The sequence below is a fragment of the Pristiophorus japonicus genome, chromosome 6 (assembly GCF_044704955.1).
Source record: "Pristiophorus japonicus isolate sPriJap1 chromosome 6, sPriJap1.hap1, whole genome shotgun sequence".
NCBI lineage: Eukaryota > Metazoa > Chordata > Chondrichthyes > Pristiophoridae > Pristiophorus > Pristiophorus japonicus.
In genome coordinates this window covers 118857551-118881645 of record NC_091982.1, presented here as the reverse complement: position 1 = coordinate 118881645, position 24095 = coordinate 118857551, and the positions used below count along the sequence as shown (strand labels likewise).

At 45.2% G+C, this 24095-nt stretch overlaps 1 protein-coding gene across 2 annotated transcripts in view; it reads right to left on the bottom strand.

The window, feature by feature from the left end:
- Nucleotides 1–24095, bottom strand: part of LOC139265766 (dedicator of cytokinesis protein 11-like) — a 304412-nt gene that overhangs the window by 154964 nt on the left and 125353 nt on the right. For both annotated transcript variants that reach the window (XM_070883138.1, XM_070883139.1), the window contains exons 14-21: nt 22220–22302; nt 17391–17513; nt 7592–7671; nt 7302–7489; nt 7095–7160; nt 3954–4046; nt 3726–3849; nt 1478–1599 (exon numbers count right to left, since the gene is read on the bottom strand). In XM_070883138.1, the coding sequence (XP_070739239.1) occupies nt 1478–1599; nt 3726–3849; nt 3954–4046; nt 7095–7160; nt 7302–7489; nt 7592–7671; nt 17391–17513; nt 22220–22302 (879 nt within the window). The remainder of the gene's footprint in view (nt 1–1477; nt 1600–3725; nt 3850–3953; nt 4047–7094; nt 7161–7301; nt 7490–7591; nt 7672–17390; nt 17514–22219; nt 22303–24095) is intronic.

The following is a 24095-nucleotide window of genomic DNA, read 5'->3' as shown; positions in this document are numbered from 1 at the left end:
ATCTTCCTTTGTGCTAGAGCCAGTGGAAGGTTTCCCCCGATTCCCATTGACTTCAGTTTTACTAGGGCTCCTTGATGCCACACTCGGTCAAATGCTGCCTTGATGTCAAGGGCAGTTACTCTCACCTCACCTCTGGAATCCAGCTCTTTTGTCCATGTTTGGACCAAGGCTGTAATGAGGTCTGGAGCCGAGTGGTCCTGGCGGAACCCAAACTGAGCATCTGTGAGCAGTTATTGGTGAGTAAGTGCCGTTTGATAGCACTGTCGACGACACCTTCCATCACTTTGCTGATGATTGAGAGTAGACTGATGGGGCGGTAATTGGCCAGATTGGATTTGTCCTGCTTTTTGTGGACTGGACATACCTGGGCAGTTCTCCACATTATCGGATAAATGCCAGTATTGTAGCTGTACTGGAACAGCTTGGCTAGAGGCGTGGCTAGTTCTGGAGCACAAGGCGTTAGCATAACAGCCGAGATGTTGCCGGGGCCCATAGCCTTTGCTGTATCCAGTGTGCTCAGCCGTTTCTTGATATTACGCGGAGTGAATCTAATTGGCTGACTACGGACTTCTGTGATGGTGGGGACCTCAGGAGGAGGCCGATATGGATCATCCACTCGGCACTTCTGGCTGAAGATGGTTGTAAACGCATCAGACTTGTCTTTTGCACTTGCGTGTTGGGCTCCGCCATCATTGAGGATGGGGATATTCATGGAGCCTCCTCCTCCCGTTAGTTGTTTAATGGTCCACCACCATTCACGACTGGATGTGGCAGGACTGCAGAGCTCTGACCTGATCCGTTGATTATGGGATCACTGAGGCTGAGGCTGCCACATCCCCTGAGTCAAAGGTGAAAGTGAGTGGGTCGGAGGCAGGTTGGGGTCGGGGTTCACATTTTTTCAACTTTCACTTCCCCCCCCTCCCCCCACACCATCCAACCCACCCGTTCTTACCTCAGAAAATTCCAGCCATCAAATTTAAAATCCTTTTCCATAATCCTTACTCCAGTCTCTCTGCACCCCATCTCCACAATCTCCTCCAGCCCGATATCTCCTTTCTAGATTCTTGTTGTTATGATGCAAATCTCCTGCCCATCCCCCCCGCCCCCTTACCCATTCTCCACCCCCCCACCCCCGCCGCCCCTGGTGAGGTAAGGGAGAGATACAAACAACCTCCGGCAGTCTCTGTCTAACTCTCCAATTCCCCCCATTTTCAACAATCTTCTGAAAAACCATCTCTTCAACTAAGCTTGAAGTCTCCCCTACTGATCGATCACTTGCTGGATTGGCATTCATTTGCATATGCCTATTTTGGAATGTTCTTTGCCCTTCCTTGTATGTGAGGTGTGATTGCTGGCTGCTTGACATATTGTTAAGGGAATGTCTCTAAATTCCGTACTCAAACTGATAGAATCATCGACAACTGCTGCAGTGAATGAACATTTACAAGTGCTTTTATTGGATCATTGCACATCTCACCTTCTTGTTATCTGGATCATGATGGCCCAGGTATCCAGGAGGAAGGTTCGAAGATACTGGCAACTGCTGCTCAGATGTAACCACTCTACCATCTTTCATCAACGGCAGCCAAGCATAACCAACTAAATAAAGTACAAAAGAATCCGGTCACAAGGAACGTAACACTCAGACGCTGGGCTCCACAGCACAGCAGCCAATCCAATGTAATAAAACCTGTATACTGGAAAAGCCAATGTATAAGCCACCTCCTTACACATGTCACTTTGATTCCAAAAGTGTCCAAAATCATAATAATCACATGACAAAACAACACAAAGATGAGACATTACACTCAGTTTCAGATGATTGTGTATTACGAACCAGTTCATTATAATCGAGCCAATCTGATTAACATTTAGTAAAAATGATGAAGGTCTTCAGTTATGCTAAATGCTTGAAAGTTACACCTGAAACTGTATGTGGTGCTGAAATTGCAAAAAAAAGGCTAAAATGTATCTCTCTTTAGAAGTCTGCCATTCTAGTGTGGGTTTAAAATGATAGAACAAATGAATTCTTATTCAGAACTTGTTAGAACTACGATATTTAAATCTTACCATCAGCTTTATTTACATGAATCATACCTGACTGAAAGAATGTACAATATCACAAATGGGACAACCTGTAACCATTCTAACACATTGCTAACTTCCTCCAAACACCTGGGACTGTACAGCACTGTCGACACCAGGCAGTGAGCAAGTATAATGGGCAATAAGTACTGCCTTCCCAAAAACAAAACAAGGTATAAACCCTGGGTACGTTACATGTAATGGCAGCAAAAGCATAGCTCGGTGGAGAGGTGTACTGAGCCCGACACTCACTAAGTCGAGTCACTGCGATTCCGTTGTATGCTTACATAAACAGATGCTGTTTTTAAATAATAACATTTTGGGCATTTATATAGTGCCCTTCACAACCTCAGGATGTCCCAAAGTGCTTTGCAGCCAATTAAGTACTTTTGAAGTGTTGTCATGTTGGAAATGCAGCAGCCAATTTGCGCACAGCAAGCTCCCACAAACAGCTATGTGCTAATGACCAGATAAGCTGTTTTTAAATAATATTGGTTGAGGGACAAATTTTGAACAGGGCACCAGGGAGAACTCCACTGCTCTTCTTCGCAATAGTGCCATGGGATCCTTTATGTTCACCTGAGAGGGTAGATGGGGCCTTGGTCTAATGTCTGCTCCGACAGTGTAGCACTCCCTCAGCATTGCACTGGAGTGTCAGCTAGACTATGTGCTCACGTCCCTGGAGTAGGGCTCGAACCCACAACCTTCTGATTCAGAGGTCAGAGTGCTATCCACTGAGGCTACCCCTAAAGAAAGGCCCCACAATTTACAGAATTGCTTTCAACCTTCAGCTTTATAGTAGGCTTCACATATTAGTAGTTTCCAACTCAGTCAGTATTTGTACAATAGACATTTTATCTAAATCCAAGTTCAGATGATGCACGGAGTTGTAAACCAAAGGAAATAAAATCCCATTTTCCCCCAAATTGGACAGTGACCCCAACCATCTCATATCACTTGACAATGAATGTTGGGAGCATGCTCTTTCACCATGGGCACCATCACAGACGAGCCTTCTCGTGTCTCCACCAGCTGTCTACACGAACACTCATTCCATGGCTGATGTCTTCTCTCCCTAGCCCAGAGATGCTGAGGGTAGCTATACCATCTCCCTTTAGCTGAGATAAGCTAACTCACTGCTCTGCAGGGCTCAGTATACTTGGCCACCGATCAATGCTTCTGCTGCCATTAAATGTAATGTACCCAGGGTACATACCTTGGGAAGGCAATACTTATTGCCCATCCATAGTTGTCCTGAGGGTATGAAAAGTCAACCGTAGTGTGCACGATTGGAGTCACAGGTAGGCCCAGACCAGGCAGGGGTAACACGTTCCCTTGCCTAAAGGGCAGTAGTGAACAACAAAATGCTGGTTTTTATGGTCACTGCCAGGTTTATCAGCCCACACATTATCAGATTTACTTAATTCAATTTCACAACTTGCTATGGTGGGATCTGAACTCTCAACCTCTAGGTTACTGGTCCAGTACCAGAGCCCTGTACCACTGGGCTACCAAACCCATGGTATTTAATACAACAAAGCTAATAATCAGTAATGATTATCGATATGCAACGATATTAAAGGTCAGTGCAGACACTATCTCAGTGCTACTTTTAGTCACATGGCTGACCTCACACTTACCCTGCGACTCAATATTTTCACGTTTCTTGGTTGTCCCTTTGCTGTTTATGTCACAGCTGATGTGGTAAAAGCTGAACAGTAGGTGATGCTTCTCGTGGAGATGTACGGGCAGCTCAATTTTAATCTACAAGAATATTGAAACACCAACTGAAAGGATGCTCGACATTAAAGGCTGTAGAGAAGCGATTACTTCACTTTCTACGCAGAAAACAAAACACATCGATTTACCTCATTATAGAACTCCGGACTCTGCTGGTGATGCAAAACTGTCGCACAAACTTTGTTTGTGAACACAGGATCTCCTGGCCTGCCGTAGATACACTGAGGACAATTGTTAAAAGGTGAATGCTCAGTAGCACCTCTTCAACATATACTACAGCATTAAACACGCAAAACAATACTGATGGCAGATTAACCGTTGGATACGGAGATCTGCAAGTTATCACCAATAATATTCAATCAATAACACAACCTGAAGTGAGAGTGATGTGTGATACATAACTGGAGTCATAGACCTTCTCTGTCCCATATACCCAGCTCAGTGGACCAGTATAAACCTGCCCAAAATACAAGATACCATCATAGGAACAGGAGGAGGCCATTCAGCCCTTCGAGCCTGCGTCCCCATTCAATTAGATCATGGCTGACCTGTACCTCAACTCCAGTTACCCGCCTTATCTCCAATATCTCTGGATACCTTTATCGAACTAAAATCTATCATTCTCAGTCTCGAAAGCTCCAACTGTCTCCCAGAATCCACAGCATTTTGGGGGAAGAAAATTCTAGATTTCTACTATCCTTTGTGAGAAAAACTGCTTCCTGATTTCACTCCGAAATGGCTTAACTCTAATTTTCAGATTTGAAGATGATGTCTCCTTGTTCTAGATTCCCCCAGCAGAAGAAATAGTTTCTCTGTATCAACCCGATTGAACCCAGGATGCTGGTCTGTCACCTTTTAATTAACCCGAAAGTGTCAGGATTTCTTTCACAAGCACAATGTTTACTTCATTAGTGAATAAAATCTGCATGACTCACTCACAACAGTCACTTACGAGTTACAGATTCCTTCACACCCTACTTGACTTCCAAAACAGCATTTCCATGTGATCGGAAATGTAACACACATCACCTGTGGCCTGCAATATGGGAGGCATTTTCAATTCATTACTTCATAAACTGCAATCAATCTATAGCATGTACTGCAGTAACTGGCCAAAACTCTGAGCAGCACCTCCTAAACCCGCGACGACTGTCGAGAAGGACAATGGCAGCAGGCGCATGGGAACACTATCACCTCCACGTTCCATACCGAGTCACACACCATCCCGACTTGGAAATATATCGCTGTTCCTTCATCGTCGCTGGGTCAAAATCCTGGAACTCCCTCCCTAACATCATAGGCAGTCCCTTGAACTGAGGATCACTTTTTTCCACGTCATAAAGTTCACAGGTGTTTCAATGAAGGACCTAAAATTCCAGATCCCAAATTAAATCTTGAAGGGTGGAGGATGCCTGTGCCTGGATTTTTTTTAATGTGGGGTGGCCGTTGCACACCAGCCACCACACGGGCTTGACAGAGCTAGGTCTTGGTCCAGTGGCAAGGATTATCCAAGACAACGGGAGACCAGCTCTGCTGCACGGACCTAGTGCGCACACATATCGCAGTGTGGGCTGGCCCGTGCTGCCCCTGGACCCCGAACTCATGCCTCCCCTAGTCCCCGATCACATCCCTCTACAGTCTCTTGCCACTCCTTCGTCCCAACCTCACTGCTCCTGCTGTACCCGCCCATGCTTCAATCACCCTAACAGCACTGTGGGAGCACCTTCACCACACGGACTGCAGCGGTTCAAGGTAGCAGCTCACTATCACCTTCTCAAGGGCAATTAGGGATGGGCAATAAATGCTGGTCTTGCCAGTGACGCCCACCTCCCAGGAACGAATATAAAAAAAACACTGACCTCTTTTTATGGTTTAAAATGTGAAGCGAATAACAAAATCCATAAGGTGGAGATTTTGGGATAGGAAACTAAGTCGAGCTCTGACTCGAGAAACACATAACCCACATTACTCGGCCTGAAGTACTGCACCTGCTACTATCAGTTGTTTCCCATATCTTGCGACAGACCCTCGTGCGTCCATGGTGCTGCTGCTAAGTTCCAACCTGGGGTTGAACCATTACCTTCACTCTAAGATGTTCCTTACCTCTGTTCAATACAAACTTTGAGTTTCAGGTTATTGTTAACAAAATATGTCTGTGCAGTTTAAATGACAATCTTGGCAGTTGTTGAAGCATTAAAACATTTTCCTTTTGGTTGGGGTGACTCACTTCGCTTTAAAACCCATCTCCCAGGACGACTGACCCCTGTGCTCGCTGACCTACATTGGCTCCTGTCTCACCGACGCCTCAGTTTTAAAATTCTTATCCCCGTGTTCACATCCCTCTATGGCCTCGCCCCTCCCTATCTCTGCATCTTGCTCCAGCCCTGGAACCCTCTTGACATCACCGCGCTCCTCCAATTCTGGCCTCTTGTGCATTCCCAATTTCCTGTGAGCCACACCACTGCCAGCCGTGCTTTCAGCCATCTGGGCCCCAAGCTCTGGAATCCCCTCCCCATACCACTCGATCTCTCCAGCTCTCTCCACTACAGTAAGACCCTGCATAAAACCTACCTATTTGGCCAAGCTTTTGATCACCCATTCCAGTATCATCTTCTTTGGCTCAGTTTCAATTTTTTTCTGAGTAAGTTTCTGTGAAGCACCTTAGGATGTTTTACTTTGTTAAAGGCATTATATAAAGGCAATATGTTGTTGTTGAAATGAGGACCGAATGCCCGGGACAATCTCTGGACAAAAAAGGAACTTTGCTACCAAGTTAATCACTGAATCAAATCTATATTCCAAGCAAAAGATGTTTACTGCCATGCATTATTGCGATTTTGAGTTCAGTGATATATAGGCTTTACTGGACTTCCAGTCACCATGTTAACACCTTGTAGAATGGAAGCAGATTTGGAGCTATGCAAAATAAATCACTGCATTTGATCTACATTTGTTCCAAACTGCACTAACACTGTATGGATTTTAAAGAATATTAACCAGGGTTCTAGGATCTCGGCCAATGTTGAGCCAGTTACATTCTACAGTTCTTTGCATTTACATTACGTCATCATAAACCAGTGGACCCGAATAAAGCAAACTCCATCCTTATTGCCTGGGATTACAGGATTGGTGTGTTGGGGAATCACGTTGCTGAATTACATTTGTATCCACCACCTATCCAACCCCCAACCCTTGGACATTGCAAATCACCGGCTTTGAATGTCATATACAGTATCTGTACAATGCATGCTGAGCACTGACCCACTCACCTTCAACGGGTGTGATTTTTCTCCATCAGAATCCCTGACCTCCACACAGACTGCAATGTTCCTCGCCTGGGCAGCGGGGATGGGAGGGAGAGAGAGAGAGAGAGTAACATCAGTACAAAAAGCAGTCCGTTAAGTATACAGGGATTTGGTAAATGAGGGGACTATGGTCTTTTAGAAATTGGCTAATAACTGCTTGGACCACTCTACCTTAGCAAAGGTCTTCTGGTTGTCGTATTTCAGTTGAATGGGGTAAACATACAAATGGTTCTTGAAGCTGGTGAAGGGGTACATGTATTTTGCAATATCTGGAACAAATTCTTCAACTTCAAATGATACACAGCTGCAGCTGGACTCGTCAAACGGTTTCACGGGGATATAGGATGATGTGACACAATCTAAACAGGCCAAGACAGTCGGGTTTTAGAGCCACGTGGCTGCCAAAAGTTAACATGCGTCGGCTTAAAAAGGAAAGCTGAACCGAGCCAGACTTTACTCACTGGAGATGTCAGGAGGAACACACTCGATAGTAACGTCAAAGTTTCCTGGAATCACCTGAAGTTTGGAAATCTTCTCTGCCCTAAGTCAATACATCAGAGAGAAATGTAAATATAACTATATATTATACATGAATAACCCAAATTGGTAGCAATTGTTCACAATTGAGTGCTTTGCTAGGCCACTTCGTAGGGCATTAAGAATCAAGCACATAGCGTGGGACAGGAGTCACCCATAGCCCTGGCTGGGTAGGGGGTTGGCACGTTCCTTCCCTGAAGGGCATCAGTGAACCGACTGGGTTTTAAACAATAGCTTACGCAGTCATTGTCAGGTTTGTCAGCCCACAGACTACCAGATCTATTGCCCTGGCCAATATTTATCCCTCAACCAACATCCCTGAAAACAGATAACCTGGTCATTTCCTCATTGCTATTTGTGGGAGCTTGCTGTACGCAAATTGGCTGCCGCATTTGCTACATTACAACAGTGACGACACTTCAAAAGTACTTAATTGGCTTGAAAGCACTTTGGGACGTCCTGAGATCATGAAAGGTGCTATAGAAATGCAAGTTTGTTCTTTCTTATTGAATTCAATATCACATCTTGCCATGAGCTTGGAACTGTAAACCTCTGGGTTTCTAATCCAATATCATAACCACTATGCTTCCCCATCTATCACAATTAATACAGTGTCCCACTCACCAGCTATATCATAAATTAAAGAAAATGCTTTATTATATTAAAATCAATTCCACTTTGAAGACTTTGGTCAGTTTGCATAGTTGTATGCCTGACTACCAACATCCCAGTCAGTTAAGCCTTAGGGTCATATGACTCGCTCAGCTGAAACTTGCCTCTCGCTGCTCACTAATGTTGATAGTCATCCTCTTAAATAAAGGAGGATGTGAGGCAGTGAGCTGTCAGAAAGATCACAAAAGGTGGAATGAGCCTGTGTCAGGCAGATGACATTTAAGGTTGATAAATTCAGTATGATGCAAGTGGGTGGGGCCAATGTTAAACATGTATATACCAGAGCTCTGTACTAAAGCCGCTTGAGCAGAAGAGAGAGATGTTACCGTGCCTGAATCTTTGAAGATTCATGATCAGTGCCACAAGGTTATAGTAAAGGCTAATAGCATATAGCTAGAATATTCAACATAAAATTGTGTGCAGTGTTGGTCCCCTCACATAGTTGGAGATACAGAAGGCCTGTTATAGGTTCAGAAGAGTGCCAATAGAATGATACCATCTGTCAAAGCCCTTAGTTATCACAACAGGCTAGGAGAGCTGTGTTTTTTAATCTGGAAAAGTGCAGCCTTTGGGAAGATTTGATTGAGACAGTTAAAATGAAGGGATTATACTCAGTCCGTGTGGATAGACGATTTGAATCAGAGTTTAGCAAGAACCAGGGGCCATGCGTATAAGCCACGTTAAGTGTAGAACTAGGTTAGATGTTCGGAGGGTCATGGACTGTTGTGATATGTTGCTGGCTCATGCAATAAGTGACTGCAAGCACTCAAAAGGGAACTGAATGGGTCACTGGCTGAGGCTGATATCACCGTGTACAAAACATAAGTGGGCTGCTCGGAAATATGTCTTATGGTCACTGCAGTCTCCTGGAACTCATTCCGAGATCAGAGGAGAATTCCACAACATGATTTTCCTATGAAGGAGTCTGTTCCTCTCTCAATATGGCTGTTGGTGAGTGGGTTTGGGGAGGGGGGGGGGGGGGGGGGGGGGTGGGGCTTGGGCACACGGCGGGGGGGAGGTGCTTGTGTGTGTTCATGATGCGTAATTGAAAATTGACTATGGGGCAGGTACAATGGATTAACTGGTCTTTCCCGGTGTGTCATGTTTGTAAACAAAACATACAAGGAATTAATTTATTTAGCGGAGTATTCTACTCATCCACCACATATTGCGAAGTGTTATGAAGGCACGCATCTTTGTAATCATCAACACTAACAGCTACCATTTTTCTATTTCAAACTGCTAAGTAGGCACAGACAGGAAACTGTGCATACAGCCAACCATTCCTATCCACATCATCACTGGAGCCAAACATTACAATATCACTGGAAGCGATGGCACGGCCTGTACTGTGTGCTATTAAGTGTAAAACAGTGACAAGGTCTGACAGACAAACTTGCAGCAGTACAAATGCAATTTTTTATAATATTTAAACACATCAGCCACTGGTAGGATAGTACTGGCGGGGCAACACCACTAAAAAAATACAACAGGCTAGTTCCCTGCATTATCGTTAAGATCAAGGTCAATAAGTTCAACATCATCATTGTAGTCACCATCATCATCAATACCACCACCATCAATACCACCACCATTGTCATAAAAACACCATAACACCATCATCAATATCATTAACAACGCCATCAATAACGCCGCCATCGTCAATAACGCCATCATCTATAACACCATCAACATCATCATCATCTTTTTTATAAAGCACCTTAAGCTAGATAAACCTTCCAAAGAGTTTCTCAGAAGTTTAAGGAAAACAGACAAGTAACACAACAGAGCAGCAGTAAGGAATAACCTGCGAAAAAATATTTCACTTTAAAAGCAATTAACGATGAACATAATTGGTCAATGTGGACAAGAAAGCAGATACAATCTACTTCAATTTTCAGCAGATATTTGATCAGGAGCCAGATGGTTGCTTCAAATAAGATTAAGGCTCAAGAAATTAACGGTGAACTAACTATATGGTTGACTCTTAACTGCCCTCTGAAATACCACTCAGTTGTACACAACCGCTACAAAAAACAATAAGAATAAAACCGGATGGACCACCCGGCATCGACCTCGGCACTGGGTACAGACATGACGACAGCACACCCAGCCCAGTTGACCCTGCAAAGTCCTTCTCACTAACATCTAGGGACTTGTGCCAAAATTGGGAGAGCTGTCCCACAGACTAGTCAAGCAAAAGCCTGACATAGTCATACTCACAGAATCATACCTTTCAGCCAATGTCCCAGACTCCTCCATCACCTTCCCTGGGTATGCCCTGTCCCACCGGCAGGACTGATCCACCCGAAGTGGTGACACAGTGGTATACAGTCGGGAGGGAGTGGTCCTGGGAGTCCTCAACATTGGGTCCGGACCACATGAAGTCTCATGGCATCAGGTCAAGCATGGGCCAGGAAACCTCCTGCTGATTACCACCTACCGCCCTCCCTCAGCTGATGAATCAGTCCTCCTCCATATTGAACACCGCTTGGAAGAAGCACTGAGAATAACAAGGGCACAGAATGTACTCTGGATGGGGGGCTTCAATGTCCATCACCAAGAGTGGCTCGTTAGCACCACTACAAACCGAGCTGGCCGAGTCCTGAAGGACACAGCTGCCAGACTGGGCCTGCGGCAGGTGGTGAGAGAACCAACACGAGGGAAAAACCTAACTGACCTCGTCCTTACCAACCTACCTGTCGCAGATGCATCTGTCCATGACAGCATTGGTAGCAGTGACCACCGCACAGTCCTTGTGGAGACGAAGTCCTGTCTTCACACTGAGGACACCCTCCATCGTGTTGTGTGGCACTACCACCGTGCTAAATGGGACAGATTCAGAACAGATCTAGCAGCTCAAAACTGGACATCCATGAGGAGCTGTGGGCCATCAGTAGTAGCAGAATTGTATTCTACCACAATCTGTAACCTCATGGCCCAGCATATCCCTCACTCCACCATTACCATCAAGCCAGGGGACCAACCCTGGTTCAATGAGGAGTGCAGAAGAGTATGCCAGGAGCAGCAGCAGGTGTACCTAAAAATGAGATGATAAACTGGGGAAACTGCAACACAGGACTACATGTATGTTAAACAGCAAAAGCAGCATACTATAGACAGAGCTAAGCGATCCCACAACCAACGGATCAGATCATAGGTCTGCAGTCCTGCCACATCCAGTCATGAATGGTGGTGGACCATTAAATAACGAACGGAAAGCGGAGGCTCCATGAATATCCCCATCCTCAATGATGGCAGAGCCCAGCACGCGAGTGCAAAAAACAAGGCTGAAGCATTTACAACCATCTTCAGCCAGAAGTGCCGAGTGGATGATCCATATCGGCCTCCTGCTGAGGTCCCAACCATCACAGAAACCAGTCTTCAGCCAATCCGATTCACTCCACGTGATAAGAAAAGGCTGCGTGCACTGGATTCAGCAAAGGTTATCGGCCCCGGCAACATCCCGGCTGTCGTGCTGAAGACGTGTGCTCCAGAACTATCCGCGCCTCTAGCCAAGCTGTTCCAGTACAGCTACAACGCTGGCATCTATCCAACATTGTGGAAAGCTGCCCAGATATGTCCTATCCACAAAAAGCAGGACAAATCCAATCTGGCCAATTACCACCCCATCAGTCTACACTCAATCACCAGCAACGTGATGGAAGGTGTCGTCGACAGTGCTATCAAGTGGTACTTACCAATAACCTGCTTACCGATGCCCAGTTTGGGTTCCGTCAGGACAACTCGGCTCCAGACCTCATTACAGCCTTGCTCCAAACATGGACAAAAGAGCTGAATTCTAGAGGTGAGGTGAGAGTGACTACCTTTGACATCAAGGCAGCATTTGACCGAGTGTGGCATCAAGGAGAACAAGTAACACTGAAGTTAATGAGAATCAGGGGGAAAACTCTCCACTGGCTGGAGTCATACCTAGCACAAAGGAAGATGGTTGTGGTTGTTGGAGGACAATCATCACAGCCCCAGGATATCGCTGCAGGAGCTCCTCAGGGCAGTGTCCTAGGCCCAACCATCTTCAGCTGTTTCATCAATGAACTTCCCTCCATCATAAGATCAGAAGTGGGGATGTTCACTGATGATTGCAGTGTTCAGTGTCATTCGCAACTGCTCAGATAATGAAGCAGTCCATGCTCACATGCAGCAAGACCTGGCAATGACCATCTCCAACAAGCGAGAGTCTAACCACCTCCCCTTGATATTTAACTGCATGACCATCACCGAATCCCCCACCATCAACATACTCGGTGTCACCATTGTCCAGAAACTTAACTGGACCAGCCACATAAATAATGTGGCAACAAGAGCAGGTCAGAGGCTGAGTATTCTGTGGCAAGTGTCTCACCTGCTGACTTCCCAAAGCCTTTCCCCCATCTACAAGGCACAAGTCAGGAGTGTGATGGAATACTCTCCACTTGACTGGATGAGTGCAGCTCTAACAACATTCAAAAGCTCAACACCATCCAGGACAAAGCAGCCTGCTTGATTGACACCCCATCCACCACCTTCAACATTCACTCCCTCCACCACCGGCGCACTGTGGCTGCAGTGTGTACCATCTACAAGATGCACTGCAGCAACTCGCCAAGGCTTCTTCGGCAGCACTTCCCAAACCCACAACCTCTTCCACCTAGAAGGACAAGGGCGGCAGGCACGTGGGAGCATCACCACCTCCACGTTCCCCTCCAAGTCACTAACTTGGAAGTATATCCCCATTCCTTCATTGTCGCTGGGTCAAAATCCTGGAATTCCCTCCCTAACAGCACTGTGGGAGTACCTTCACCACAAGGACTGCAGTGGTTCAAGAAGGCGGCTCACCACCACCTTCTCGAAGGCAATTAGGGATGGGCGATAAATACTCACCTTGGAGAGTGATGCCCACATCTCCTGAACAAATAAAATAAAACTAACTGGTTTGGAAAAAAACCTGATTTAGCAATGGAAAGGACTTGCTAAAAAAAAAATGCATAAAGCTCTGCCGAGGCCAGTTCCAGAAGTATCTATTCTAGGTCCTTTACTGAAAATATTATTCATGAGAAAACGTGACACCCTGTACATTACACAGCTCACCCCTCAGTAATGTGACACCTGTACATTACACAGCTCACCCCTCAGTAATGTGACACCTGTACATTACACAGCTCACTGCTTAGTAATGTGACACCTGTACATTACACAGCTCACTGCTCAGTAATGTGACACCTGTACATTACACAGCTCACTGCTCAGTAATGTGACACCCTGTACATTACACAGCTCACTGCTCAGTAATGTGACACCTGTACATTACACAGATCACTGCTCAGTAATGTGACACCTGTACATTACACAGCTCACCGCTCAGTAATGTGACACCCTGTACATTACACAGCTCTATCGGTCAGTAATGTGACACCCTGTACATTACACAGCTCTATCGGTCAGTAATGTGACACCTGTACATTACACAGCTCACTCCTCAATAATGTGACACCCTGTACATTACACAGCTCACTCCTCAATAATGTGACACCTGTACATTACACAGCTCACTCCTCAGTACTGTGACCGGGGACCGGGAGAAATTTAGAACTCAGCACAGGAGGACAAAGGGTTTGATTAGGGCAGGGAAAATAGAGTATGAGAGGAAGCTTGCAGGGAACATTAAGGCGGACTGCAAAAGCTTCTATAGATATGTAAAGAGAAAAAGATTAGTAAACAAACGTAGGTCCTCTGCAGTCAGAATCAGGGGATGTCATAACGGGGAACAAAGAAATGGCAGACCAATTGAACAAGTACTTTGGTTCGGTATTCACTAAGGAGGACACAAACAACCTTCCGGATATAAAAGGGGTCAGAGGGTCTAGTAAGAAGGAGGAACTTAGGGAAATCCTTATTAGTCGGGAAATTGTGTTGGGGAAATTGATGGGATTGAAGGCCGATAAATCCCGAGGGCCTGATGGTCTGCATCCCAGAGTACTTAAGGAGGTGGCCTTGGAAATAGCGGATGCATTGACAGTCATTTTCCAACATTCAGTAGACTCTGGATCAGTTCCTATGGAGTGGAGGGTAGCCAATGTAACCCCACTTTTTAAAAAAGGAGGGAGAGAAAACAGGGAATTATAGACCGGTCAGCCTGACATCGGTAGTGGGTAAAATGATGCGATCAATTATTAAGGATGTCATAGCAGCGCATTTGGAAAGAGGTGAAATGATAGATCGAAGTCAGCATGGATTTGTGAAAGGGAAATCATGCTTGACAAATCTTCTGGAATTTTTTAAGGATGTTTCCAGTAGAGTGGGCAAGGGAGAACCAGTTGATGTGGTGTATTTGGACTTTCAGAAGGCTTTCGACAAGGTCCCACACAAGAGATTAAAGTGCAAAGTTAAAGCACATGGGATTGGGGGTAGTGTGCTGACATGGATTGAGAACTGGTTGTCAGACAGGAAGCAAAGAGTAGGAGTAAATGGGTACTTTTCAGAATGGCAGGCAGTGACTAGTGGGGTACTGCAAGGTTCTGTGCTGGGGCCCCAGCTGTTTACATTGCACATTAATGATTTAGACGAGGGAATTAAATGTAGTATCTCCAAATTTGCAGATGACACTAAGTTGGGTGGCAGTGTAAGCTGCGAGGAGGATGCTAGGAGGCTGCAGAGTGACTTGGATAGGTTAGGTGAGTGGGAAAATGCATGGCAGATGAAGTATAATGTGGATAAATGTGAGGTTATCCACTTTGGTGGTAAAAACAGAGAGACAGACTATTATCTGAATGGTGACAGATTAGGAAAAGGGGAGGTGCAACGAGACCTGGGTGTCATGGTACATCAGTCATTGAAGGCTGGCATGCAGGTACAGTAGGCGGTTAAGAAAGCAAATGGCATGTTGGCCTTCATAGTGAGGGGATTTGAGTACAGGGGCAGGGAGGTGTTACTACAGTTGTACAGGGCCTTGGTGAGGCCACACCTGGAGTATTGTGTACAGTTTTGGTCTCCTAACTTGAGGAAGGACATTCTTGCTATTGAGGGAGTGCAGTGGAGGTTCACCAGACTGATTCCCGGGATGGCGGGACTGACATATCAAGAAAGACTGGATCAACTGGGCTTGTCTTCACTGGAGTTCAGAAGAATGAGAGGGGATCTCATAGAAACGTTTAAAATTCTGACGGGTTTAGACAGGTTAGATGCAGGAAGAATGTTCCCAATGTTGGGGAAGTCCAGAACCAGGGGTCACAGTCTGAGGATAAAGGGTAAGCCATTTAGGACTGAGATGAGGAGAAACTTCTTCATCCAGAGAGTGGTGAACCTGTGGAATTCTCTACCACAGAATGTTGTTGAGGCCAATTCACTTAATATATTCAAAAAGGAGTTAGATGTAGTCCTTACTACTAGGGGGATCAAGGGGTATGGCGAGAAAGCAGGAATGGGGTACTGAATTTGCATGTTCAGCCATTAACTCATTGAATGGCGGTGCAGGCTCGAAGGGCCGAATGGCCTACTCCTGCACCTATTTTCTTTGTTTCTATGACACCCTCTACACTACACAGCTCACCTCTCAGTAATGTGACACCTGGACATTACACAGTTCTCCCCTCAGTAATGTGCACCCTGTACATTACACAGCTCACCCCTCAGTAATGTGACACCTGTACATTACACAGCTCACTGCTCAGTAATGTGACACCTGTACATTACACAGCTCACCCCTCAGTAATGTGACACCTGTACATTACACAGCTCACCCCTCAGTAATGTGATACCTGTACATTACACAGCTCACTGCTCAGTAATGTGACACCTGTATATTACACAGCTCACTGCTCAGTAATGTGACACCTGTACATTACACAGCTCACCCCTCAGTAATGTGACACCCTGTACATTACACAGCTCACCCCTCAGTAATGTGATACCTGTACATTACAGAGCATTGCACTCAGCAACATCACCACCATTGCTATTTTGCACAATTTATATTTTGCATTCCCAAAATAAATCCACTCGGCCTGGCAAACTCAGTCAATAGCTGATCACCAAAAACCCACACTGCTAAAATATAACCGGATCTCTCAGCTAATAAGTGCAGTTTTATCTAACTCGACAAAATCTATGTGAAAGAAGAATGTAAGCAGCCTCAGCCAGCTCAGCCAATAGCCAACTAGGTCGCTACAGGAGCAGGCACATCCCCAAACTTCGTCATGTCAGGTCGGTGATTGGAGCGTGGGCAGGTACAGCAGGAGCGGTGAGGTCGGGGCGAAGGAGCAGCACGTGATCATGGAGCGACGTGATCGGGGCCCAGGAGAGGTGTGATTTCGGGGCCCTGAAGAGGCAAGGGCCCAGGGGCAGCACGGGCCAGCCCACACTGTGATATGTGTGCGCGCTTGGTCTGTGCAGCAGAGCAGGTCTCCAGTTGCCTTGGGTAATCCTTGCCACTGGACCAAGACCTAGCTCTGATGAGCTTGTATGGTGGCTGGTGTGCAACGGCCACCACACGTTAAAAAAATCCACGCACAGGCATCTTCTACCCTTCAATATGGAGATCGTGACCTGGAATATTAGGTCCTTCATTGAAACACATGTGAATTCATCCCTTTTTGGCGTGGAAGCAAGTCATCCTCGATACGAGGGACCGCTTATGAAGAAACTGCTGGACACCTGCAAAGAGCTGCAGGTGAAAATACTCCTCACTATAACATGCACGGGCTGCGTGCAATCATGTTGTACATCCCCATATAAGTGAAATCCCCCCTCCCCATATTTCTCAGCTTGTTTAGTGCACACAGCACCGAGCAAGAGACGACACCCAATGTTTTCAGAAATATGAGAAGGTCAATTCACCAATACTGAACTGCCAGTGGGGAGCCACACTCGTTGGAGCACGAGTCAGAGATAGAGCAACAACACAGCAGCCATCTCTCTCACCCTCACTCCTTTCAGGCACAGGAGGGCCGCTGAATTTCCCCTTAAGGTATCTCCTCAGATACTTGCGAAGTTTGAAGTTCAGACACAATATAGATTTCGATTTCCAATTCCCGTCGCCATTCTGAAAGGACTCACTTTCTGAAGTCTACCAGCGTTTTCAGTAGATCTTCAGTGGACAGCTTGCTACTGTCCTGCTTGTAGAAAGATGAGAACTTTGCACTTGTGTCGAAAGAACCTTCCATGTCTTTAAACACCGGTCTGGGAGGAAAAAACACAATTGTTACTGTATTTAGAGTCAATTCTAGCTTGAAATTTACGTGAAATTTAATTTTGAAACAGCCTCAGACATTGCAATTTTGAAATATGAATCGAGAGATTGCCATTATTTAATGTTACTCTTGATTTGAGCACATAATCTAGGCTGATGTTTCAGTGCAGTACTGAGGGAGTGCTGCATTGTCAGAGATGTCATTTTTAGGATGGGATGTTAAATTGAGGCCCTGTCCAACTGTTCAGATGGATGTTAAAGAATCCATGGCAGTAATCGGAGAAGCACAGCCGAGTTCTCCCAGTGTCCTGGCCAACATTCCTTTCCCAACCAACACATCAAAAAGAACAGAGTAGCTGGCCATTTTTCCCATTTAAATGTTAGCAGGATTTTGCTGTTTGCACAAATTGGCTGCTGCATTTCCCCACAGAACTGGACCTCTAAATTAAGTCATTGGATGTGAAGATCACAGGGATATCCGAAGGAAATTATAAAGTGCTATGTGAATGCAAGTCCCACTCCAGAGATTTGAGCACAAAAATCCAGGCAGACACTCCAGTGCAGTGCTGAGGGAGTGTTGCAGTGTCAGAGGTACAGTCTTTCGGATGAGCCATTAACCCGAGGCCTTGTCCGAGGTGGACGTAAAAGATCCCATGGCACTATTTAGAAGAAGAGCAGGGGAGTTATCCCGGTGATCTGGTCAATATTTATCCCTCAATCAACATAACAAAAAAACAGATTATCTGGTCATTATCACATAAGAACATAAGAATTAGGAACAGGAGTAGGCCATGTAACCCCTCGAGCCTGCTCCGCCATTCAACAAGATCATGGCTGATCTGGCCGTGGACTCAGCTCCACTTACCCGCCCCGCTCCCCGTAACCCTTAATTCCCTTATTGGTTAAAAATCTATCTATCTGTGATTTGAATACATTCAATGAACTAGCCTCAACTGCTTCCTTGGGCAGAGAATTCCACAGATTCATAACCCTCTGGGAGAAGAAATTCCTTCTCAACTCGGTTTTAAATTGACTCCCCCGTATTTTGAGGCTGTGCCCCCGAGTTCTAGTCTCCCCGACCAGTGAAAACAACCTCTCTGCCTCTATCTTGTCTATCCCTTTCATTATTTTAAATGTTTCTATAAGATCACCCCTCATCCTTCTGAACTCCAACAAGTAAAGACCCAGTCTACTCAATCTATCATCATAAGGTAACCCCCTCATCTCCGGAATCAGCCGAATGAATCGTCTCTGTACCCCCTCCAAAGCTAGTATATCCTTCCTTAAGTAAGGTGACCAAAACTGCACGCAGTACTCCAGGTGCGGCCTCATCAATACCCTGTACAGTTGCAGCAGGACCTCCCTGATTTTGTATTCCATCCCTCTCGTAATGAAGGCCAACATTCCATTCGCCTTCCTGATTACCTGCTGCACCTGCAAACTAACTTTTTGGGATTCATGCACAAGGACCCCCAGGTCCCTCTGCACCGCAGCATGTTGTAATTTCTCCCCATTCAAATAATATTCCCTTTTACTGTTTTTTTTTCTAAGATGGATGACCTCACACTTTCCGACATTGTATTCTATCTGCCAAACCTTAGCCCATTCGCTTAACCTATCTAAATCTCTTTGCAGCCTCTGTGTCCTCTACACAACTCACTTTCCCACTAATCTTTGTGTCATCTGCAAATTTTGTTACACTACACTCTGTCCCCTCTTCCAGGTCATCTATGTATATTGTAAACAGTTGTGGTCCCAGCACCAATCCCTGTGGCACACCACTAACCACCGATTTCCAACCCGAAAAGGACTCATTTATCCTGACTCTCTGCTTTCTGTTCTCCAGCCAATTCTCTATCCATGCTAATACATTTCCTCTGACTCCGCGTACCTTTATCTTCTCCAGTAACCTTTTGTGTGGCACCTTATCGAATGCCTTTTGGAAATCTAAATACACCACGTCCATCGGTACACCTCTATCCACCTCATTATATCCTCAAAGAATTTCAGTAAATTAGTTAAACATGATGTCCCCTTCATGAATCCATGTTGCGTCTGTTTGATTGCACTATTCCTATCGAGATGTCCTGCTATTTCTTCCTTTATGATAGCTTCAAGCATTTTCCCCACTACAGATGTTAACCTAGCCGGCCTGTAGTTACCTGCCTTTTGTCTGCCCCCCTTTTTTTTTTTAAAAACAGAGGCGTTACATTAGCTGCTTTCCAATCCACTGGTACCTCCCCAGAGTCCAGAGAATTTTGGTAGATTATAACAAATGCATCTGCTATAACTTCCGCCATCTCTTTTAATACCCTGGGATGCATTTCATCAGGACCAGGGGACTTATCTACCTTGAGTCCCATTAGCCTGTCCAGCACTACCCCGCTAGTGATAGTGATTGTCTAAAGGTCCTCCCTTCCCACATTCCCGTGACCAGTAATTTTTGGCTTGGTTTTTGTGTCTTCCACTGTGAAGACCGAAGCAAAATAATTGTTTAAGGTCTCAGCCATTTCCACATTTCCCATTATTAAATCCCCCTTCTCATCTTCCAAGGGACCAACATTTACTTTAGTCACTCTTTTCCATTTTATATATTTGTAAAAGCTTTTACTATCTGTTTTTATGGTTTGTGCAAGTTTACTTTCTTAATCTATCTTTCCTTTCTTTATTGCTTTCTTAGTCATTCTTTGCTGTCGTCTAAAATTTTCCCAATCTTCTAGTTTCCCACTAACCTTGGCCACCTTATACGCATTGGTTTTTAATTTGATAATCTCTTTTATTTCCTTGGTTATCCACAGCTGGTTATCCCTTCTCTTACCGCCCTCCTTTTTCACTGGAATATATTTTTGTTGAGCACTATGAAAGAGCTCCTTAAAAGTCCTCCACTGTTCCTCAATTGTGCCACCGTTTAGTCTGTGTTTCCAGTCTACTTTAGCCAACTCTGTCCTCATCCCACTGTAGTCCCCTTTGTTTAAGCATAGTATGCTCATTTGAGACACTACTTCCTCACCCTCAATCTGTATTACAAATTCAACCATACTGTGATCACTCATTCCGAGAGGATCTTTTACTAGGAGATCGTTTATTATTCCCGTCTCATTACACAGGACCAGATCTAAGATCGCTTGCTCCCTTGTAGGTTCTGTAACATACTGTATGCATTCTATGAATTCCTCCTCAAGGCTACCCCGTGCGATTTGATTTGACCAATCGATATGTAGGTTAAAATCCCCCATGATTACTGCCGTTCCTTTTTCACATGCCTCCATTATTCCCTTGATTATTGCCCGCCCCACCATTAAGTTATTATTTGGGGGCCTATAAACTATGCCCACCAGTGACTTTTTCCCCTTACTATCTCTAATCTCCACCCATATCGTCTCTCAGAACAGCCCTGATATCTTCCTTTATTAACAGAGCTACCCCACCACCTTTTCCTTCTTGTCTATCCTTCCAAATTGTCAGATACTCCTGTATGTTTAATTCCCAGTCTTGGCCACCCTGCAACCACGTTTCTGTAATGGCCACCAAATCATACCCATTTGTAATGATTTGTGCCATCAACTCATTTACTTTATTTCGAATGCTGCGTGCGTTTAGGTAGTGTTTTAATACTAGTTTTTAAACCATGATCTTTAGTTTTGACCCCTCCTGTAGCCCCTTTATATTCATACATATTGTCCCTTCCTGTCACCTTGTGGTTTACACTTACCCCAGTGCTACTCTGCTCTGTTGCCTCCTGCCTTTTGCATTCTTTCTTGGGACCCTGTTCATCTGAGCTCTCACCCATTCTAACTAGCTCAGAGCCCTCTCCTGTGTTCCGAATACTCCTTGCATTGAGGCACCAAGCTTTCATGCTTGCCTTTTTATTACACTTTGACCCTTGAGAATTTTGCTGTACAGTGGCCCTTTTTGTTTTTTGCCTTGTGTTTCTCTGCCGTCCACTTTTACTCATCTCCTTTCTGTCTTTTGCTTTTGTCTCCTTTTTATTTCCCTCTGTCTCCCTGCATTGGTTCCCATCCCCCTGCCATATTAGTTTAACTCCTCCCCAACAGCACGAGCAAACACTCCCCCTAGGACATTGGTTCCGGTCCTGCCCAGTGCAGACCGTCCGGTTTATACTGGTCCCATCTCCCCCAGAACTGGTTCCGATGCCCCAGGAATTTGAATCCCTCCCTGCTGCACCACTGCTCAAGCCACGTATTCATCTGAGCTATTCTGCGATTCCTACTCTGACTAGCACGTGGCACTGGTAGCAATCCCGAAATTACTACTTTTGAGGTCCTACTTTTTAATTTAGCTCCTAGCTCCTTAACTTCGTCTCGTAGGACCTCATCCCTTTTTTTTACCTATATCGTTGGTACCAATGTGCACCACGACAACTGGCTGTTCACCCTCCCTTTTCAGAATGTCCTGCACATTGCTGTTTGTGGGAGCTTGCTGTGCGCAAATTGGCTGCTGCATTTCCCGCATTACAACAGTGACGACACTTCAAAAAGTACTTAATTGGCTGTAAAGTGCTTTGGAACGTCCTGTGGTTGTGAAAGGCACTATATAAATGCAAGTCTTTCTTTTCTTTCAAGTTCTTTATCTAAAGAGTTCATTTAAAAGAACAATCTTTAGCAGTCAAATATAACTGATGGACAGTGCAGGAGAGATGTGCAACTACAAATGGATCCAACATATAAACACTGACCTTACAGCCCAAGCAAAGGCCATTTTGTATTGTCCAAGCCTGCTGCATATCTGCTTGGCAGCTTTAAACACTTTCTGAGCAGCCTGGAGATGGAGAGGAATGTATGAGAACAGCGTTGGAAACAAGTCACACTCAGGTACCACTCACGCACTTACAATGGGCTCAATTTTCCCCAGTGATTTGCGCCATTTTTTGGGAGCAGGCCTAAGTTGAAAATCCACAGTTTCCCCGATCAATTTGCACCAGCGTAACTCAGTTCGTTACGATTTTTTTAGGTCAGTTTTTTTTTCAGCCAAAGGAATGCGTAACCAGCCACCTACGCCAATTAGGGATGTTTGGCCAGCTGAGAGTTACTTCAGTTGTGCTTAGGCCAGCATATGCGGCCCTGGTTACCATGGCAGCCCGATCTTTTTGGCGCAGATCAAGGCTCCACCACCAAAACTAAAGGTCGGGTTACGCCAGGCCAAAATGAAGAAATCCAATAGGGAAACTTAGAATCTTTTTTTTGGCGTACTTAGGCCCCCCCCCAAAAAATCAGGCGTAACTCTTCAAGTAAGCCAAAAACTGCTTTGGGGAAAATTGAGCCCAATGTCTGGACCTTTGGTCCACTTCAAAGTTCTGCATCATTTGCACTTGTTTGCAATATATATTACAAACTAGCAGACCTCCAATGGTATTGCTCAGTACGTCTGATGATTAGCAATTATATTAGAACAGTAGGGTTATGCTGTGTATCGCACAATATAATATTCTGCTGCTTAGGTGATGCTGCCTACCTTTAAGGCCACAAAGTCTAATGAAACTGCTGTAAATAAACATGGGGTGGGGTCAGTCAGCATTCAATTGCTCTTCAGTGAGGAGCGTTTCTTACAATGAAAGCTTCTTGCAAATTTCAGGCTATTGGTCATAATGCAGCATGGATTGTTTAGCTAACCACCCCTTTACTCTTTCAAAAAAAAGCATGAATTCGAAAGTTAGTCGGAGGATGCAGATATTCCGACTCCTGTGTCCGTGACATACTTGCTTTGTGGAGGGAGGTGCCCGTTTTATGAATGGATGAGACTTGCTTGAAGCCTCAGCCCACCAGCCGTGCACACCAGGAATGGTGGCCGGTGAACGCCCGTTTCCCCGATGTGCAGGGCTGGCCGAGAGATCCCTTGACAGACATTTTCACAACTAAATTCAGCACACTTCCTTCATACTTCGAAGTGTCACAAATATATCTTGACGATAACTAGCAGGAAAAACTGAACAGGCTGGGGGTTCTTTTCTCTAGAAAGAGGTCTTTAAAATTATGAAACGGTTTGATAGGGTAAACGTAGAGAAGATATTTCCCCTTGTGGGGGAGACCAAAATTAGGTCATAAATATAAGGCAGTCTCTCATAAATCCAATAAGGAATTTAGGAGGAACTGCTTTACTCAGAGTGGTTAGAATGTGGAATGTGCTACCACAAGGAGTAGTTGAGGGGGAATAGTACAGATGCATCTAAGGGAAAGCTGGATACATACAGGAGGGAGCAAGGAATGGAAGGATATGTTGATAGGCAGGAGAAAGACTCATGTGGACACAGGCATAGACCAGTTGGACTGAATGGCCTGTTTCTGTGCTGTAAATTCTATATAACATACTTTGTCTGCTCCCCCCACCCCGCCTTTTCTCCAAGGGTAGCTGTCAATGTACAGGAAGGTCCCTCAGCAATGTACCTCCAAGTTGGCCTGTTTTTAGGAGCACTCTCCCACGGGGAATACTTGAGCAATGGTCCTAAAGGAGTAGGCCCGTTTGAACACACAGTAGCAAAACATCACAACAATGCGCCAACCTCCATCCTGCCTGCGAGCAATGCCATGTAGTAGAACTACCACATTCTTCATCGT